This window comes from Perognathus longimembris, chromosome 21 (genome assembly GCF_023159225.1).
Source record: "Perognathus longimembris pacificus isolate PPM17 chromosome 21, ASM2315922v1, whole genome shotgun sequence".
Taxonomy (NCBI): domain Eukaryota; kingdom Metazoa; phylum Chordata; class Mammalia; order Rodentia; family Heteromyidae; genus Perognathus; species Perognathus longimembris.
Window position 1 is genome coordinate 14,587,769 of NC_063181.1, and position 15,564 is coordinate 14,603,332.

The 15,564-nt window shown below is 42.4% G+C and overlaps 1 protein-coding gene across 2 annotated transcripts in view; it reads right to left on the minus strand.

The window, feature by feature from the left end:
- Sh3rf1 (SH3 domain containing ring finger 1) overlaps positions 1-15,564 on the minus strand; it is a 136,511-nt gene that overhangs the window by 7,758 nt on the left and 113,189 nt on the right. The window contains exons 8-11 of one of the 2 annotated variants that reach the window (XM_048330735.1): positions 14,454-14,624; positions 11,399-11,661; positions 9,897-10,222; positions 858-1,213 (exon numbers count right to left, since the gene is read on the minus strand). In XM_048330735.1, coding sequence (XP_048186692.1) covers positions 858-1,213; positions 9,897-10,222; positions 11,399-11,661; positions 14,454-14,624 — 1,116 coding nt within the window. The remainder of the gene's footprint in view (positions 1-857; positions 1,214-9,896; positions 10,223-11,398; positions 11,662-14,453; positions 14,625-15,564) is intronic. The other variant, XM_048330736.1, reaches the window with a different exon arrangement.

The window sequence follows — 15,564 nt, forward strand, 5'->3', positions numbered from 1 at the left end:
GGGTCAGAACTATAGAAAATTATTTCACCTCACTACTAACATTACAATATAATAAGCTAGGTGCCAGAGGCTCATGCCTGTAATCCTAGTTATTCAGAAGGCTGAGATCTGAGGATCGAGGTTCAAAGCCAGCTCAAGCAGCAAAGTCTGTGAGACTCTTACCTCCAATTAACCACCAGAAAACGGGAAGTGGCGCTGTGACTCAAAGTGGTAGAGAGCTCGCCTTGAGCATAAGAGCTCAGGGACAGCACCCAGGCCCTGAGTTCAAACCCCATGACTGATAAAAACAAACAAACAAATAAATAAAAATATAAAAAGGAGTAACTTCCAGTGATGGAATAGAAAGGAAAAGATATGAGCAAGTTTCCAGGGACTGGATACAATTTTCCTGTGGTTGACTGGAAATATAAAAGGAAATGAAGACTGGAGATGTAGGTAAAAAGCATGGGAGGAAGGAAGTCCACTGTATCCATTGGAAAAGCAAAGTCAGGGCTTGCTCGTACAAACCCAGCTTCCAACATATTTTTTTTTTTTTTTTGCCAGTCCTGGGCCTTGGACTCAGGGCCTGAGCACTGTCCCTGGCTTCTTCCGGCTCAAGGCTAGCACTCTGCCACTTGAGCCACAGCGCCGCTTCTGGCCGTTTTCTGTATATGTGGTGCTGGGGAATCGAACCTAGGGCCTCATGTATCCAAGGCAGGCACTCTTGCCACTAGGCTATATCCCCAGCCCCCAAGCTTCCAACATTTTTTAGGAGGACTGTAGAGAAATACCTTGCCTAGGAGAATACATTTCCTGGGAAAAGCCCACACTTGCCCAATCTGTTTTAGTGTTCTCTCCTGGAGTGGTCACAAACTCACCTTTCACAAACGACAGGCCGGGCCTCATTCAGGACAGGGCCCAGGGAGGAGCAGGGCTGGCGGGGAGGCGGAGCGATGGGCACGGCTGAGTCCAGGGAGCTTGTCTTCCTGTGGAAGGCATCCTGGACTAAGGCTATTCCTGCTGCTCCAGTGGTGACCCCATCCCCGTCTGCGGAGCAGGAGTTGGCCCTGCTGTGGCTGCCACCTAAGGGTGGCTCAGGACCCACCGCTCCCTGCAAGGACAACTCCCCACCCCCTGGCTCCACGTCCAGGGTGGGTGACGCTGGAGGGGACACACGGGGCTTCCGCTTGGTGGACGCTCCAGAAAGCAACTTCAGCAACCCCTTTTTTTCTTTCTAGAGAAAAGAAATAGGGACATACGTTGGAGATGCATAGTCCTATTGCTATTCTCATCTACTGTGCCCTTTGGCCAGTGTTCATTTTGGGTTCATCTTTGAAAATGATTTGTCTATGAAGGGTTATTCCTTACGCAAGAATTACCCACTAACGATGATCCATGATCATGATTTCCATTCATGTTTGGCTATCCCTAATCTGGTTACCAATTTGTGTGTGATGTTCCATGAACTTCGGTTGCTGCTGTTTTCTGCTGCTTCTCTCTTTCTGCTGGGCTGCATTTGTTTGTTTTGGATATTCCACTGTTTCTTTCTGTGTTCTACCAAGTAGTTAGATAAGCTGGTACAAGAGACATAAAGCAAAAACCTGGCAAACTCAATTTGCATGTCAGGTTAGCTCAAAACACAAAGAAGGCCGGGTTCTGGTGGCTCATACCTATAATTCTACCTATTCAGGAGGCTGAGATCTGAGTGAGGATTGAGCCTAGAAGCCAACTTGGGCAGACAAATACGAGAGACTCTCTTCTCCAAGTAACTAGCCAAAGACTAGAAGTAGAGGTGTGGATCAAGTTGTAGTGCATCAGCCTTGAGGGGCAAAAGCTAAGCAAGAGCACAAGGCAAAAAAAAAAAAAAAAAAAAAAAAAGCACAAGGCTCTGGGTTCAAGCCCCAGTACCAGAATAATAATAATAATAATAATAATAATAACAACAACAACAACAAATCTAAAACTCCACTAGAAGATACATTAGAATGAGATGGAAATTTCAGATTTGGGGATTTTGCCTATCAGTCTCTTAATTATCTTCAGGTAATTAAGCTGACTCAGTTGCATTGAATGTAGACTTATAGCAATTTCCTCTACACCCACAGCTGAGCCCCCTCATTTACAGTAATGAAACCTTGAGCAGAATGAAGGCTTACCCCACTTCTCACATGTCATAATGTTGATTAACCAACTCTAAGAGAAGTCAAACAATCTCTGTGGTGCCAGTACTTCATTGATTGGAAACCCCCCAAAACAATTAGGTATCTTAATATGCTTTTTAAAATTTTGCAAGTATGTAAATGCTCCATGAGGAACTTTTCCCCAGCCATATCATTCCAGAAGAGCCATCTCTTGAAATTTTTGTCTCTTTTGACACTTATCTTTGCTGCACCACAAAGAAAGCTAGAGCTTCAGTGAACACACCTCTGTCAGGCTTTAAGTGTCCATGTTCATCTTGATCATGAGATTTAATATCATCTTAAAATTATGGCACTAAGATGCTGAATACATCATTAAGTCCTCTGAATAGAAACATGGCCTGAAAGCCCAACATATTAAAGAGAACTATTCCACTAGGGAAGTATAAGAAAATTGGAATTAAAGCCCACTAACAGGCATAAGGAATTATCAGGGACCCACCAGGAGATATAACACTAAGGAATTCTTGGGATTGTGAGGTAGTTCAGACTCAGTAAAAACCCCTTCAGGGGATGAATCTTCATCTGCAGTAGCACAGTTCTATTAGAGATGGCATGGCAGAGAAAAAGAAAAAGAGAAAGAGACCAAAGCAATCATTTATCCAATGATGAGCAAACACCCATGGGAAATTGCACCAGAGTTGCCATTTGCTTAATACTGCTCACAGTATATGTGTTATCATAGTATAGAAAGAATTCACTGCTCACATATACTGCTCACAGTATATGTGGACTGGGAATGGAAAGAGAGGTGGGTGGGGTCAGGGGGTAAATGCTGTGGGCAGCTCTGTCCTGTTTGGCCTGGGCTAGAGATGAGCACCCCTGGTGGCTCCTCATTGCCTCTCCTAGGCTGTGGAAGATCCTTTGCTTCTCTTCAAGGCCCGGCTTAGCTCATCTTACTGGGTTTTGCTTCACTCACTCAGTTATAGTTTCTACATGGGCTAGCATATACATTCTAATAAAGGACCCTACAAACTTGAACTACCTATTTCAGGGTAATGGATGTATAAACATACCTCTGCGTCTCAGCTGGTGTTAGTACTAGGGCTAGGATGATATCTCAGGATGTTTTGGATTCCCCAAATCCAGAGGAAATAAAGCATTGTTTATTTCATGGCCAGTGAAGTGGCCTCACTACACAATGCCATGCCACATTCTTGCAGAAACAAAACACAAGCAGGGAATGAAGTCTATCGCTTCTACTTTGGAGGTGGCAGTCAGCTGCAATTTCCAGCTGCTCCCGCCATGATGTAAGAAAGCACTCTTAATTTCTGGACCCCTGTAGTTCCACCTAGAACATCAAGTCCACTGATAAATTACAATCTCAGCAAGCCACAGCTAAAGATGTTGCTTAAAAGCTCAGGACTGGGCACTCCGAAGACTATCAGATAACTGAATTGCGCTCAGGGAACAGCCTCTAAAGTGATTAGGAAGAAAAATGACTTGGTTCATTGAAAATGATTAAACACATTAACTACAGCTCGCTTTAATGACTTCTAAGGGATGTGCTATCACCATCAGCCGATGTCGACTACCCATGGAGCGGAGGACGAGAATTAGGTATCATGGCAGGGTGCAGGGGGTGGGGGTGGGGGTGAACACAGGAAAGATGTAGCTCTACTTCCACAGAGCTGTGCTGTTATATATTCTGCTGTTTTCTCTATTAGCAGAACAATATGCCTCCTGAGAGAGGTAAATTTGCAAATCCAGAAACTTACCACCAAGGTACCTTCATATATTAAAAAAAATCCACTAGCAAATGTGAAAATGATGGAAGAATTAATATTGACTACACTTTAGCAAAGCAATTTTTTAAAAAGTAATGTTAGCGCACATGAAAAAGGAGCATATCTTTTAACACATCACCCCTGTGGATTCCCCAAGAAATTATTCCCAGATGAAATAATGTTTTTAGAATCATAATTTTGTCTTTAGAAGGTTTGATGGTTTAAAATAGCATCCCATATTTAAAAAGACAATTTGAGTCAAAAGTGATCTTCACAAAATCTGTGAGTTATTCCTATATGCAAATATTTTCTAGCTGGGTATGATGGCACATCGCTGTAAAGCTTGGCTTCCTGTAAGGCTGAGGTAGGAAGATTGTGGGTTTGAGGCTAGCCTGGGTTACATAGTGAATTCAAGCCAGCAATACACCAAGACCTTGCTGTCTCAAACAAAAAGAAAAAAAGATCTGCTCAGCAGTTAAATAAATAAATAAATAAAAGGCTAGCTCATGGATGTTGAGCATTGTGAGGTTCTGGGTTCAATTCCTAGCACTGCAGAAAAAATTTGAATAAGTTCTGAAAATAGCCCAGGAACAAAGAAGAGAGAAATGAGACTCTTTCTATGCAAAACTGAGGCCCAGGACTGATTCTTTTAGGAAAGACCTTGAGAAATTCTAGAGCTGATTAAACAACACATTAAACAATGTTCAAGAGGCTTGTTACACTCAATTAGGAGGATTTCCGTATTATTCTTTCCAGAAACCCGATGAGATATGAATTATTTTTGTTACGAAAAGCTCTCTAAGCTTGCAAAAACCAGGTTACTAAAGGTTGGGTCAAAGGTCTTCATCAAAACTAAGTTCTTCTCTTCCATACATCCAACAAAGGCAACCTCTCTAGAGACACCTTTACTGTGGAGTATTAAGAGTATTAAGTATTTTCTTTTATTCCCTTCATCCCTATTTATCTCCTTTCTTCTTTACTCCCTCTCTCTTTTTCTTATTTGGGCGGGAGGAGGGGTGGCAGGTAAAAGGGAGTCCTGGAGCTTGAACTCAGGGCCATTTACTCTGCTTGTCTTTTTTGATCAAGGCTGGTGCTCTACCACTTGAGCTATAGCTCCATTTCTGGCTTTTTGCTGCCTAACTGGAGATCGGACTTTCACAGTTTTCTGCTTGGACTGGCTTCAAACCTTGGTCTTGAACCTCAGATCTCAACCTTGTGAGCAGCTAAGACACTGGTACCTAGCTTTCTCCTTCTCTCTCTCTCTCTCTTTCTCTCTCCTTCTTTCCTTCACCTCTCCCTTCTTTTTCTCTCTCTCCTGCTTCCTGTCCCTCCCCACCTCCAGCCTTTTCTTCCTTTTTTCTCTTTTTGTGGTACTTGGGATTGACCCCAAGGCCTTTAACATGCTCTGCTAAGCTACAATGCCAGTCCCCAGACCATGTTCCTCTCAGTGTGGATCACAAAGGTTTCTCTTGGCCATACCCTGCAGAGCTGCACTGGACCCCAGCTCTCAGCAAGAGCAGAACAATGACTGTGGCTACAACGAGAGTGGGCTTCTCCCCCAAAGCGTAAATGGTAAAGCACCCAGAGGATCTTATGTCTGACAGCAAAATAAGAACTGGGAGAAAAAGAAATTATTTGAGCAAAAAATTTAAAATCAGCAACAACTTCAAAGAGTTCAGAATGGAAGACAATGAGCATCTAAACAGAGTAGACCTTTTGCTTAAAAAATAAAAAGTCCAGAAAAACAAGAAAGGTCCTCAACTTTTAGCTGACAGATTTAAGAAAACCTGAGGTTGGTGCCCTAAGGCGAGAACCATCAGGAGCTCCAGGATGAAGCATCTGAATCAGTAACTGCTGACCTTTTGTCCAATTTTAGAAAAATTTGTCCAAACAGACAAAGCTGCTAATAAGCTGATAATTATAGAAGAAATCAGGGAGCCCGTAAGAAGAAGAAAAACAATGATAGAACAGGCCAGGATTTCAAACAAGAAATAAAGAAGGTAACATCTGAGAAGATTGAGAGTTCTGAATGCCTGTTATCAAATACAAAGTTCAGATACCAAATTTAGCTAGCCATTTCTGACTCCAGGATCTCCCCGAGACTCTGTGAGGCAGGACTTCCAAATATAGTACTGCTCACAAGAAATAGCCCAGTTAGGAGAGGGGCTCCCGCAGTCCCATGGGAATGTCCCAAAGTTACAGGCACTGTGGAGAGCAGGGAGGAGGGGATGGATGGTAGCCGTCATTTGGGAGACTGTGCATGCACTGCTAGGGCGTTGAAGACATTGCATTGTTAAGTACCTATCTGTCTGCTAGAAGTCATTACAAAAATATACTCTCTGATACACTTCCCTTGACTTAATGGTGAATTAATCACACAGAAAGCTGAGCAAACTGCAACTCTGAATCCAATTCCAATCAACTGAGGAAAGTAGAGACCATATATAGGGCTGGACACAGTTGGTCTGAGAAGCATCAATAGCCAGACCTTGAAATAAAGAAGCCTAAAAGAAGTTGGTGATCTATTTGATCTCTGAAGTTTAAAAAAAGTGATTTTTAAAAGTTCAAAGAAAACATATGCAGAACATGAAACTCAAAAGGGAAGCTGCTTTCAGAAGAATGGGAGGACCTTGAAAAATGAACTCCTGCTCATACAATTGCAAATTATCCCTGCAGATGAAAATGTAGAGGTGTTTAAAGGTACTCCTGCCCCAGGGAGCTGGCTAATGCGCTCCAACTTTTAAAAGGCCCTGTACAAAAAGATCAAGAACATAATAAAGAACTGTATCCATAGCCATTCAAGAAGACCAAAGATATGATGAGCTTAAACTAGTCAAAATGCTAATGAAAGGAAAAAAAGGAAGCTATTTTAAAATTCTATTTGAATCCCAAAGAATCGGACTGACACAGGCCTGCTGTCAGGGCTATGTAGTGGTTACAGCTAGAAAACAATGCAAAGACGAAAGGGAAGGATAATCTTTATACTAGAAAGGAAAGGTGAATCTTCTTTTCTTTTTCTTTTTGATGCTACTGCTGGGGCTTGAACTCAGAGCCTGGGAAGTGTGCCTTAGCTTTTTCTGCTCAAGGCTAGTGCTCTATCACTTGATCCATACCTCCATGTCCGGCTTTTGGTGGTTAATTGGAGATAAGAGTATCATGGGCTTTCTTGCCCAAGCTGACTTCAAACCACAATCCTCAGGTCCCAGGATCCTGAGTAGCTGGAATTACAGGCATTATAAGGCTACAAGAAGAACAATCTTGATTTGAAGGAAATGGCTGAAGAGAAAGGTATTTAGAGATCTAATGAATATTCTTTTGACAGGCTGAATTCAAGTCAGTATATAGAGAAAGTTAACAACTGAAATGCAACCCATAATCTTTCAGAGTTTCTGATCAATCTGAGATCAGGACCTATTCCACAGGCAAAGACCAATACAGGCACCGTCCCAATTTCTGGGAAACTCTATTAAGGAAAAGGTTTATGAGTATTTAGAAAAAAGAAATGAAGACTCTGAGAAAGGGACTCTTCCTGAGATATTTGTTATTAATAAGTAACAGCAATGATGATGGGGGTGGCTGTTTGGAAGGGAAACTGTTATGGTCATTTGGATCTTTATATGGCGTCGGCGAGTTCTCTTATAATTCCCTTGCAAACATGACAAAGGAAAATGGCCCAAAGGACACCAGTCATGAGGAGTCACAATGGTATGAATGATGATAATCATGGAATGATTGAATTAATTAAAAGCCTCTTTATAATAGGCTTGGAACACTGAGGTAGAAGATTTAAGAAAGAACTTGTGGAATAGATGAAAGCAACTTCAAGTACAACCTTAAAAAGAATAAAAAGACAAGAGGCGACAGCTGGGCAAAGATCCCGGAACAGTGTGTAGAAAAACATTTTTTATGTATCCCCTTAAAATAGAGAGCATGGGGAAAAGCTATGTACTCAGCCAACTCCTAAGTGAGCCTGTGTGGAGACAGCAAGGGGCTGTCCTGAGCTAGAGCACCGACACCATTGAGCCGCCTCTATGGCCAGTGGCCATTTGTCCGAAATGGATCTTTGAAGAGGGGATGACATTTAAGGCCCTATCTGAGAGGCACCAAATCCACAAGAGCCAGATCCTAAAAACCAAAGGGATGGCAGGGTCACATTCCTTCTGAACCATGTAGGGAAGAACTTATTTCCTAGCTTTCTCCAAATTCTAGCCCTGTTACACAGCATTTCCAGCTCGCTTTCGCCACATTGGTTTGTCTCATTGCAACCCTCCTGCCTCGTCTTCAGGAAGATCAGTGTACTTAACATTAGGTCACACACAGAACAAGAATTCCCCTTATCTTAGGACTTTTTAATCACTCTACACAGCCCTTTTACCAGTAAGAAAACATTTAAAAGGTTCCAAAGATAAGGAGGTAGAATCAATTTATTGTATTTTCCATGCCTCAGGGATTTGATGAATTCTGTTACTGGGAATACCAGAGCCCAGAGACACATGAGCCCCGGCATTAAAATCTGAACTGCAAGCTGGGTGCTGGTGGCTCACATCTGTAATCCTAGCTACTCAGGAGGCTGAGATGTGAGGATCATGATTCAAAGCCAGTATGGGTGGAAAGTCTAGGAGAATACTTACTTCTAATTAAGCACCAAAAAAGCCAGGAGTGTCTGTGTAGCTTAAGTGGTCGAGTGCTTACTTTGAACAAAAAAGCTGAGACAGTGCTCAGGCCCTGAGTTCAAGCCCCAGAAACAACACATACACAAAAAAAATCTAAACTACTAAAACCAATTGTATTAATGATATTAACAAAGCTGGACATCAGTTTAAGTACACGTTTGATGTAGTTAAATACTGAGCAGATACCAATCATTCAAACTCTCAAGTCAATCAAATATTAACTTTTTAGTAGGCTGTAAAGTTGATTTCCTTATAAACTCCTATTTATGGGCTTCCCTAACTAAATACAGGAACATATAGTGCCACCAAGCCAGGTGGTCGTGGGTTTACAATTACCCTAGAGCTACCCTAGAACTTTCCAGAGCTCAGGGACATGTAGGGGAAAGCCAACTCATTCTTTTCACGTTAGCCACTCCCCTTTTCTCTTCTTTCTGACCAGGGGTCTTGAAACCCAATCAAAGGTGAATCTTCTAAACAACTTCTCTATTTGTATTTTCCTTAAAACTCAGCTCCAAAAGAGAGACTTGTAAAAAAAATAAGTTATAGACTTAGAAAACATATAGACTTAGAAAATATTTTTTTCATTCTAGATTTCAGATCCAATCTCTCTAGGAAACATAGCCATTATGGTTGGATATACTACAGATGAATTAAAGCCACTTTTACTCAATAATTTCAAGCTCCTCATAAAACAATAATAATTATTGTTATTTTTGCCAGTCCTGGGGCTTAAATTCAGGGCCTGATGCCATTTCCTTAGCTTGATTCACTCAAAGCTTGTTCTCTACAACTTGAACCACATCTCCACCTCTGGAGATAAGAGTCTCTTGGACTGTTCTGCCTAGACTAGCTTGGAACCCTGATCCTCAGATCTCCGTCTCCCGAATAAAGTAGGATTCCAGGGGGGAGTCAGCCATGCCCAGCTTCTTGTTTGTTGGTTGGTTTTTAAACAGAACTTTCCACAAACAAGACCAAATAATCAGAAAAATTTGAGGACAAAGAAATAAAGAAGAAAGGAGTAACTGAAGAGAGCAGGAGATTCCTCTGTGCTGAATAGGCTGGAAGAGGAGGCCTGACTAAGTCTTACTGTGGTCTCCCTACCCCTCCACACATGGCCTGTCAACTGGGGATGGTGAAAGGCAGACAAACACACCGTGGAGATAAGAGGGCAAGACCGCGCCCAAGTTTCCTCCCCTGGCACACCTGGTAGCATGACACACACATGGCAAGTATCTAAAGGGTTGCGGAACAATGAATCCTTTCATTAGTTAGAAACCATGGGCCATGACCTTAGCCGAGAAGCCGGAAACGGGACTTACTTTACTGTCCTTGTCTGGTTTGCTTGTTGAACTGTTCCCACAAGCCAAGGCAGCATTGTCAGGAGATGTGGGCAGTCCTGGGAGAATGGTCACTGTCCGGCCACTGGGTTCCGTTTCCAGAGAGGCCGCGGGGATGCTCGAGGAGGTGAGGGGGGCGCTGGCTCGGCTGATTCCGCCTGCAGCAGCACCTGCCATAGCAGGCAGAGACTGCGGGGAGGTCAGGGGATGGTGAGGCAGGCCCACGGCCCCAGGGCCCAGGCAGGCGGCATTCTGTACCTGGATGGGTGTCACCGCGGCTGTGGGGCGCTCTTGGTTATGTGCTGCAACTGGCAGAGGACAAGAAGGAATAAAACAGAGCAAAAGTCAACATCCTACCAAACACGGCTCAGCAAGACATGAGTCACTACCTGCATCAGATCGCAATCAAAGGTTGCTACTGCCATTGATTCTAACAGAGAAGAGGTGCAGTGTGATTCTAATGCACTTGGGTAAGTCATGATTGGATCCCTAGACATACTGGCCTTCTACATCCTAGCTACAAGCTCAGCTAACACCCCAAGACCCTTTAGTAACACCCTTTAGTTACAAAGAATCCATAGCAGTAGAGACTCTGGGCCAATTTCTAAACGTGTCAAAAACCACATCAGCCTGCATTTGTTTCCTTTATCTATTAACCATCTTTCTTTTTTTTTTTTCTTTTACAGAACTCACTAATCTTTATCCTACCACTGTTACCCAAGACTTGTGGTAGGTTTTCAATGCTACAGAACTTAGAAAGTTATTTAAGATCCCACTGGATCTAAAATAGACCTGGGAATGACATGGGCCACACAGGTCAGTGGAGAATCACAATAGTCACATGCTAGAAGCAGTGAAAGCTGAGTCCATGCAGGTCTGGAGTATACAAGGCATGAGTTAAAATATCATACTGTTGACATATTGGCCTAATTTCTTGCCGATTTTAGATCTGTATGACAGTTTTGAATCAATGTAAAGGGCAGGTTTAGCCCGAATGAACAGATGAGAATGCCTATTAGGGAAGGTTTGGTCCCCCCTTGGTGGTGCTAGTGAGAGCTGATTGGCTCTTGAGTGTATTAATGTCATCAATGGGCTACCAGGAGGTGGGATCTGATTGGAAGAAATAGGCTACTGGGGGCATGTCTTTGAAGGGTATGTTTTCTGGATGTCATACAGTGAGCAATTCGGCTCCTACATCCTTTCTGCTCTGTCTTACCACATGTCCCAGCAATAAACCAGCATGGTCTAAAACCTTTGAAACCATGAGCTGAAAGGAATCTCTCTTCTTTTTAGATTGTTCCTTTCAGATGTTGCCACAGCAATGACACTATGTCAGTACCAGCGACGAGACTGTACCTGCTTCTGTTTCCTAATGTCAGTCATTCTTTGAATGTCATACCTGTTTCTCTCAACACTTGGCCTAAGTGATCTGCTCTGAGGCAAGCAAACTTTGCCCATGTGTTCTAACGCGGTTTCCTTCCTACCTGTCCTCACAGCATTGCGGGCTTGATTGACAGTCATCTGTCCAGTCATCTGAAGCAGGACTTTAGCCTGAGGACTCGTCTGGATGTGAGCTGCTGACACCACAGCTGTGGGGACCCCACTGGGACCGCCAGCCACGCCACTGCCCTGGAGCTTCGGGGCAGGCCCTCCTGCACTAGAAGGGCTGACCATAGTCACCACTCGACTTGTCTGTCCCGCAGTAGACACAGGGACTTTAGCTTGAGAAGCATTTGTCACCGTCCTGCTAAGACAGAAACAGATGGAAAAACCTAATCTATCAGCAAAAGAAGAAAACAGAACATTTACAAGCAAGAAAAATGACTCAAAGATATTAAAGAAAGAATTGTTTTTTGCAGGTCCTAGGGCTCAAACTCTGGGCTCCCTGAACTCCATTTTGCTCAAGGCTAGCCCTCTACCTCTTGAGCCACAGCAACACTTTTGGCTTTTTCTGTGGTTAATTAGAGAAAAGAGTCTCAGGGACTTTGCTGCCTGGGCTGGCTTCAAACTACAATCCTCAGATCTCAGCTTCCTGAATAGCTAGGATTAGGGTGTGAGCCACTGGCTCACATCAACAGAATTTTTTTTTAATGAATGCAATTATTTTTTTTTACAGGTTTTAAGAAGAGCAGACTCAAAGAGATGATGAGTCAGAGAAAGGTCTTGAAATTGTTCTGAGTCACCAGAAACCACATTTCATACTCTGCCTAAACACACACACACACACACACACACAGAGTTGGCGGTGGGTCAGCCTTTCATTTGGAGGCCAAGCTTCCACTAACCTTTAAGGCCCTGGATTCTCCTGGGCCCCCAAAATCTTTATTCCCTTACAGTCTTTGCATTTCCATAATTTTATTCCTGGTTTTTTCCTGGCTTCTCTCTACTTGCCTCTAACATATCACACCAGTGCCAATAAACAAATGCACGCACACACACATACACACAGCCTCCCTCTCCCTTACTCTAGTACCGCCTACCCCGCCCTAGAATATCCTGACATCTCCTCAACTACCTCAATCACATTTACATTTAAAATCCTAGCCTTTCAAGAAGCCCTGTCTGAAGTTCAAGTGTAATATCTTAAGATTCTACAAATTTCACATAGATACCTGCCTTTATTATGTCTTTATATTTGACCCTTGAGTATAAAAACTTGCTGTCTTTTAAAAAATAAATTCCACATGAAATACTGATGGCCTAAGATTGAATCTATGAAAACAGGGCCCATGTAAAATGGTTATTTTTTATTCCTCCACCATCTGCACACAGGCAAAAGTATAGACCAGCTCTAAACCTTTACTTACAAACTGAATTTAATTAAGTACAGACTGTATTGTGTAATATATTTTTGATATGTTAAATTCATTGAAATGATGACAATTTGGAACACAGGAATTTTCTACAAGGTGGAATACTTCATTAACTCCAACATCCTTATTATTTGCAATGATGAATAACAGAACATTTGCTGTAAGCAAGCATTTCTCCAGAGTTAAACAAGCAGAGGTTTTTAATCATTTGTGTTTGAACCTTGTAAAACGTGTCTTCCTTCATTAACTTCATTTTTTATTGCTGTTTCTTGTGTTTCCCTTTTTTTTTTTTACATTATTTTATTGCTATTTTGCACCAGGAATATCCTAAGCTGCCATTTTCTGGATGGGCTGGATCCTGAATGTAGAATTTAACAAGTATAGAAAAGGTTGATATTGATTAAAATTTGCAAGTCAAATGAAAGCTAACAGTCTGCCACCATCTGCAACGATAGTGATTTTCATTTGATTAGGCTGCTGGCCAGCCTATAAATCAAGGGCAACAGCTGACAAACATGTCAGTTCATTAAGCCATTTGTCTAAAATCAAGAGTGTTGAGCAGTGATTGAACACAGCTAAACCTGAGCCATTTCTTAAAGAGCCCAGTGGTCAAAGCCAGGATTTCCCAGCATTCAGTTGATTATAGGTTACTTCTTTCAGTTTCTGACATTACTTTATTCTGTGACCAGAGGATACACTGTCTTTTAAAAAAGAAGAGTACTTACTATTATAGAAAGTTAATATATTGAGGAAGCTTATTGCATTGAAGTGCCTATCATTCTACATGGATTCTCAATCTCAGTGATCTTTGGGGGCCAGAGTATTCTTTTATGTGTGTGGGGGGTGTCTGTGCAGTGCAGGATTTAGCAGCATCCCTGGTCTCCAATCCATGATATGCTAATGGCACACTTCCAACTCCCCAAGATGCGACAATCAAAAATATGTCCAGATGTCACTCAATGTCCCTTGGGAGTGAAGCTGTTCTCATTTAAAATAGATCTGTTCCACATATGATGAATTTTTATTTCTATTTTATTGTCGTCTGTTTATTCTACCCATTAATCTATTTATTTTATATTCTATTTTACTTATTTATTTCTATTTTATATTTCTATTTTACAGATATTAATTGCTAGAACTTCCAGGTCATGACCACCAAGTTCATGGAATAACTACAGGTCTAGACCACATAGGTTTGAGCATTTCTTCACTGTGACCTTAGACGAGTTATTCAATGTCATTGTCCCTAAATTTCCTCATCTATGAAACAGATATGACACCTGTGGGTTAAGGACAAAGACTTCATATGCACAATGTGGTTAGAAATCTGCCTGTCTGATAAATAGCAGGCATCCTACAGATACATAGGTATTAACAATGCCGCTTTTATTTATTTTAAATACTGTGCCTTTTATTTTCCAGGAGGGAAATACCGAAAATGGTAGATTTGAGTCTTCCCACATATAAATTAAAGCAAGTAGCTCACAACCCGAGACATTCATTGGTGGAAACCTATCATTTCAACACATCCCCATGGGAGAAGTAAGCTAAGAATCTTAGTGTTGGAAGGGATTTTAGCAGAAATAGATGTGGATTTTTAAAGCTCTGGCTTTAGAACGGGCAATTAAAATGCAAGAAGGAATCTGAACAGGCTAGAACCCCTGAAACAAAAAGAAATCAAGCGTCTGTGTTTAGCACTTAGTAAACAATGTGCTAAAAACCATACCTTGTGACCGGTGCCACATAATTGCCAGGAAAAACTCCAATCTTGCTGGTATGCATCGATGTCCCTTTGAACCAACCATCCTGGCAACGTTCAAACACCAAAAACATCTCCCCTTTCCTCAGTTCCAGTTCATCTTCTTTCCGGGGAGTATACGGGTAAATAGCAACATACCTAGAACAGAGAAAGATATTTGATTCCAGGCTGACAGACAAAATCCCAATCTGCTTAATACTCTTGCTTGGTACAAAGCCTTAAACCATGTGTACAAATGTGCCCAGAAAGTAAACACTTCCAAGGCTTGGTGGCTTATGCCAGTAATTCTAGACACTCCAAAGCCTGAGATCTAAGAATTGCAGTTCGAAGCCAGCCTGGGCAAAAAGTCAATGAGACTCTTATCTACAATTAACAAGCCCAAACCTGGAAGTACAAGTGTGGTTCAAGTTGGTAGAGCGCAAGCCTTGAGCAAAATGAGCCAATCAAGAGAGCCCTGAAGGGGCTGGGGATATAGCCTAGTGGCAAGAGTGCCTGCCTCGGATACACGAGGCCCTAGGTTCGATTCCCCAGCACCACATATACAGAAAACGGCCAGAAGCGGTGCTGTGGCTCAAGTGGCAGAGTGCTAGCCTCGAGCGGGAAGAAGCCAGGGACAGTGCTCAGGCCCTGAGTCCAAGGCCCAGGACTGGCCAAAATAAAAAAAAAAAAGAGAGCCCTGAGGCCCTGAGTTCAAGTACCAGTACCACCAAAAGCAAAAAGAAAGTACAGTCTTTTAACTGTAAGTCCAATTGGCAAGTCTCCTTTGAAAGAGGTCTTGCTGTCTATGCTTTTTAGTATATTAAAAACTACTAAAGCTCTTCCTGCCAGTGTGAGAGAGACAATCCCACCAAATGGAATTAATGTAGTTTTCTCAGAGTGTCCACATTGCTCTCGCATATTAGGGTCCCACTGGGAAAACAGAGCTCCCCAAATGGCACTCATTAGAGTTGGGAAGTAGTCCCACATGCTGACAGAAGACATAAAATCCCACTGAGATGCACAATACACGGGCCTTCCTCACACAAACAGAACCTAGAGGCTTGGGCTACACCTTCTGTTTGCTCAGCCAGGAAGCAGG